Source organism: Ostreococcus tauri (assembly GCF_000214015.3).
Source record: "Ostreococcus tauri WGS project CAID00000000 data, contig chromosome 03, whole genome shotgun sequence".
NCBI lineage: Eukaryota > Viridiplantae > Chlorophyta > Mamiellophyceae > Mamiellales > Bathycoccaceae > Ostreococcus > Ostreococcus tauri.
This window is the reverse complement of record NC_014428.2, coordinates 830,659-833,999: the sequence shown is the minus strand read 5'-3', so window position 1 is coordinate 833,999 and position 3,341 is coordinate 830,659. Positions and strand designations below refer to the sequence as shown.

At 64.9% G+C, this 3,341-nt stretch overlaps 4 protein-coding genes across 4 annotated transcripts; 3 read left to right on the top strand and 1 right to left on the bottom strand.

Annotated features, from left to right (window-relative positions):
• Positions 1-283, top strand: OT_ostta03g05070 (unnamed product; the record flags this gene model as incomplete). The annotated part of the gene is made up of 1 exon (XM_022984901.1): positions 1-283. A coding segment is annotated over one exon (283 nt), but the record flags the coding sequence as incomplete, so codon positions are not given.
• Positions 284-442: 159 nt separating this feature from the next.
• On the top strand, positions 443-1,456 carry OT_ostta03g05060 (TAP42-like protein; the record flags this gene model as incomplete). The annotated part of the gene is made up of 1 exon (XM_022984900.1): positions 443-1,456. One exon carries the CDS (start codon positions 443-445, stop codon positions 1,454-1,456), a length of 1,014 nt encoding a protein of 337 aa, XP_022838620.1.
• Positions 1,457-1,535: 79 nt separating this feature from the next.
• OT_ostta03g05050 (FAD dependent oxidoreductase) lies at positions 1,536-2,804 on the top strand (the record flags this gene model as incomplete). Its single annotated transcript, XM_003078350.2, has 1 exon — positions 1,536-2,804. One exon carries the CDS (start codon positions 1,536-1,538, stop codon positions 2,802-2,804), a length of 1,269 nt encoding a protein of 422 aa, XP_003078398.2.
• A 62-nt stretch (positions 2,805-2,866) lies between these two features.
• Positions 2,867-3,341, bottom strand: OT_ostta03g05040 (P-loop containing nucleoside triphosphate hydrolase; the record flags this gene model as incomplete). The annotated part of the gene is made up of 1 exon (XM_022984899.1): positions 2,867-3,341. A coding segment is annotated over one exon (475 nt), but the record flags the coding sequence as incomplete, so codon positions are not given.

Sequence of the window (3,341 nt, the reverse complement as noted above, 5' to 3'; positions counted from 1 at the left end):
GGCGGCGGCGGCGCGACGGCGATTGAGCGCGGAGTGGCGCGCGCGAAGCGGCGTCGTCGTGGACGCCGCGGGCGGCGTGATGGTGTTCATCAAGGAGATGGACGACGCGGACGACGCGGCGACGACGACGGCGATGGAGACGTCGGTGACGCGCGATGGGACGAGCGCGTGCGTGGTCGAGATCTCGGACGAGGCGGAGATGGCGACGGCGGCGGCGGACGCCGAGGCGGTTCGCGACGCGACGTCTCCGCCGACGCCCGCGCTCGATGTCGAGTCGGGGTGACCCTCGCGCCCACGGGCGTGACCGCCGCGTGTACCAGCACAGTACGTTTTACACGTTGTTCCGCGCCTCGACGCACCGAGCGCGCTTTGTATTTACCATTCATTCGCTTCGCCCGTCGCGCGCCGACGCCCGCCGCGACGAACCGCGCCGCCGCACATCATGACGCGAGAACTCCCGCTCGCGGCGTTGTTCGCGCGCGCCGATCGCGCGGACGCGTCGGTGGAGACGTGTGAGGCGTTCAGGGACGCCGTGCGCGCGACCGGGGGACTGGGACGGGCGGAGACGTTGGATGATTTGGATCGCATCGGGCTAAAGCTTGCGCTGGGGCATCGATTGGCGGGACGCGCGCACGCGCGATGCGGACGCGATGGCGTCGAACGGGCGATCGATGCGTTGGAGGCATTCGTCTCGCTCGTGCGCGAGCTCGATGGGGTGCCGCGGGAGGAGATGGCGGCGTGCGAGGGAGAGGAAGAGGGGACGTCGCGGCGGGCGCGGGGCGGAGACGGACGCGCGGATAAAGTGCGCAGATTTAAGGCGAAAAGGCGGTGTGAGAAGAGAATGGAGGAGATTGAGGAGATTTTGAAGCGACGATCGAGGGTGGAGGAGGAATCTGGGAGTGAATCCGCGTCGGAGGAGGATGAGACGGATCACGACGCGCTCGAGCGGGAGTATTGGATGAAACGCATCGAGCTCGAGACGTACGAGACTTTGGACGAACTCCCGAGCCTGAGAATGGAGAGAGAGATGTTTTTGAGACGGGATGAGCTCGAGGAGGCGCGACGGGCCGAGCGAGAGCGCATGGACGCGGATGAGCGCGTCGGACGCGACGCCAGGATCGAGACGTACACGATCGAGCGCGAGGACGTGAACGCGCTCGCGGGGCCGTCCATTCTCACCGCCGATCCGCGCACGAGATTCCGAACCGAGGTCTTCAGACCCACGGTGGCGTTACCCACGATGACGGTCGAGCAGTTCGGCGAGATCGAGCGTCGGGAGATGCTCGAACGCGAGCTCCGCTCGGCGGAGCGCGAGCTCGAGCGCGCCGCCATCCGCGCCGCCAAAACAGAGGAACAAATCGAGGAAGAAGAGCTCGCCGAGACGCGTCGATGGGACGCGTTCAAGGACGACAATCCCTACGGCTCGGGGAACTCCCGGCTCCGGCCGTGTTCGTAGGATTCTAATCGTAGATGACGCGGACGTAGACGACGCGCTCCGACGCGCCTCGCGTGCGTCCCGCGCCGCACTTCGCGCCATGCGCACCGCGTCCACCACCACCCCTCGCGCGCCGTCCCGCGCGCACGCGCGACGTGCCTCGATCACACGCGCGTCGTCCGCGCCCACGAGCGCGGCGCGCGTCGCCATCGCGGGCGGTGGCTTGATCGGTGCGTCCTGCGCGTACTTTCTCCAACGCGCCGGGTGCGAGGTCACCCTCATCGAACGCGTCGCCGTCGCGTCCGCGGCGAGCGGTAAGGGCGGTGGATTCCTCGCCAGAGACTGGGGCGATGGGTCCGTGACGCAGGCGCTGCATCGACGGTCGTACGCGTTACACGAGGAGCTGGCGGAGGCGTTGGCGTTGGAGACGTACCGAAAGATACCGACGCTGAGCGTGGTGGGTGGCGATGGCTTGGAGGCGGCGACGCCGCTCGTGAGCTGGTTGGACGGTGACATCGCGATGTGTCGGATGATGGATGAAAACGGCACGGCGCAGGTGACGCCGAGGGAATTGTGCGAAAAGCTGCACGCGGGAGCGTTGGCGTCCGGGGCGACGAGCGTGAAAGGCGAAGTCGTCGGTGTGATGTTCAACGACGATGGGACCAAGGCTCGTGGATTGGAATACGTGAACGAGGAGACGGGGGAGAGACACGCGGTGGAGGCGGATCACGTGGTGATCGCGATGGGTCCGTGGTCGACGCGCGCGAGCGAGTGGTTCGGCATCAAGGTTCCGATGACTGGGATTCGAAGCACGTCCATCATGTACGAGGCGAACGAAAAGGTCATGAACGAGCCCGCGGCGTTGTTCTGCGGTGAAGATCAAAACGGATGCCACTTGGAGGTGTACCCTCGATCCACGGGAGAGGTCTACCTGTGCGGCATCGGCGGTTCGGATTACGTGGACGAATCGAGACTGCTCCCAAACGGAGACTGCGATCGAAGCGATAAGATTACGCCCGATGACAAACGCGTCGCCGCGGCGATGCAAAGTTTTGGAGTCATGTCGAAGAGCATCGCAGGCGACGGTAAGAAGCCCATGGTGACGCAAGCGTGTATGCGACCGTGCGCGCCAGACGCTCTGCCCATCCTCGGCCCGGTCGACGGCATCGAGAACGCGTACATGGCCACCGCGCACAACTGTTGGGGGATCCTGTGGTCGCCCGTTACCGGCGAGATCATCACGCAGCTCATCACGCAGGGCAAGAGCGATATAGACATCCGACCCTTCTCGCCGACGCGGTTCATGAGTAGAGGACAGCGCGGCCGAGGAAGGAAAATGCGCAGCGAAGAGGTGGGCGAGCAGTGGTGATTCCTAAAAAAGTATCATGTATTAGACAAAAAATTACGTCGCTGCAGCGGTTCGCGCGCGCATCACGACTGATCCCGTCGCGGTGGAAGCTCGAGACAAAAGTTCCCGATGTGCCCGCCCCGGAAATCGTTGAGCATGCGCGTGCCCGCGCGCTCGACGTCCCCGCCCGCGGTCTTGTTCGCGAACTCCTGAACGAACTGCTCCCCAGAGATGTCGTCCACGTTGTTGAGCTTGAATCTTCGAATCACGCCCGGTCTGATGAGCTCCCACGTGGGCAAGCGCTTCATCTCCTCAATCATGGCCGCCGCCATGGCGCTCGACAGGTAACTCGCCTCGCCGATGTCGTTCGCCATGGCCAACTTCGACGCCGCTCTCTGATCGTGCATGCGCGCCGGCAGAACCCCTGGGGCATCCAACAGATCCATGTCCGACCCCGGAACTCGAACCCAGCGCAAATCTCTCGTCACCCCGGGTCTCGGCGCGCTCGCGCACGCCGCCTTGCCCACCAACCTATTGATGAGCGCGCTCTTCCCTACG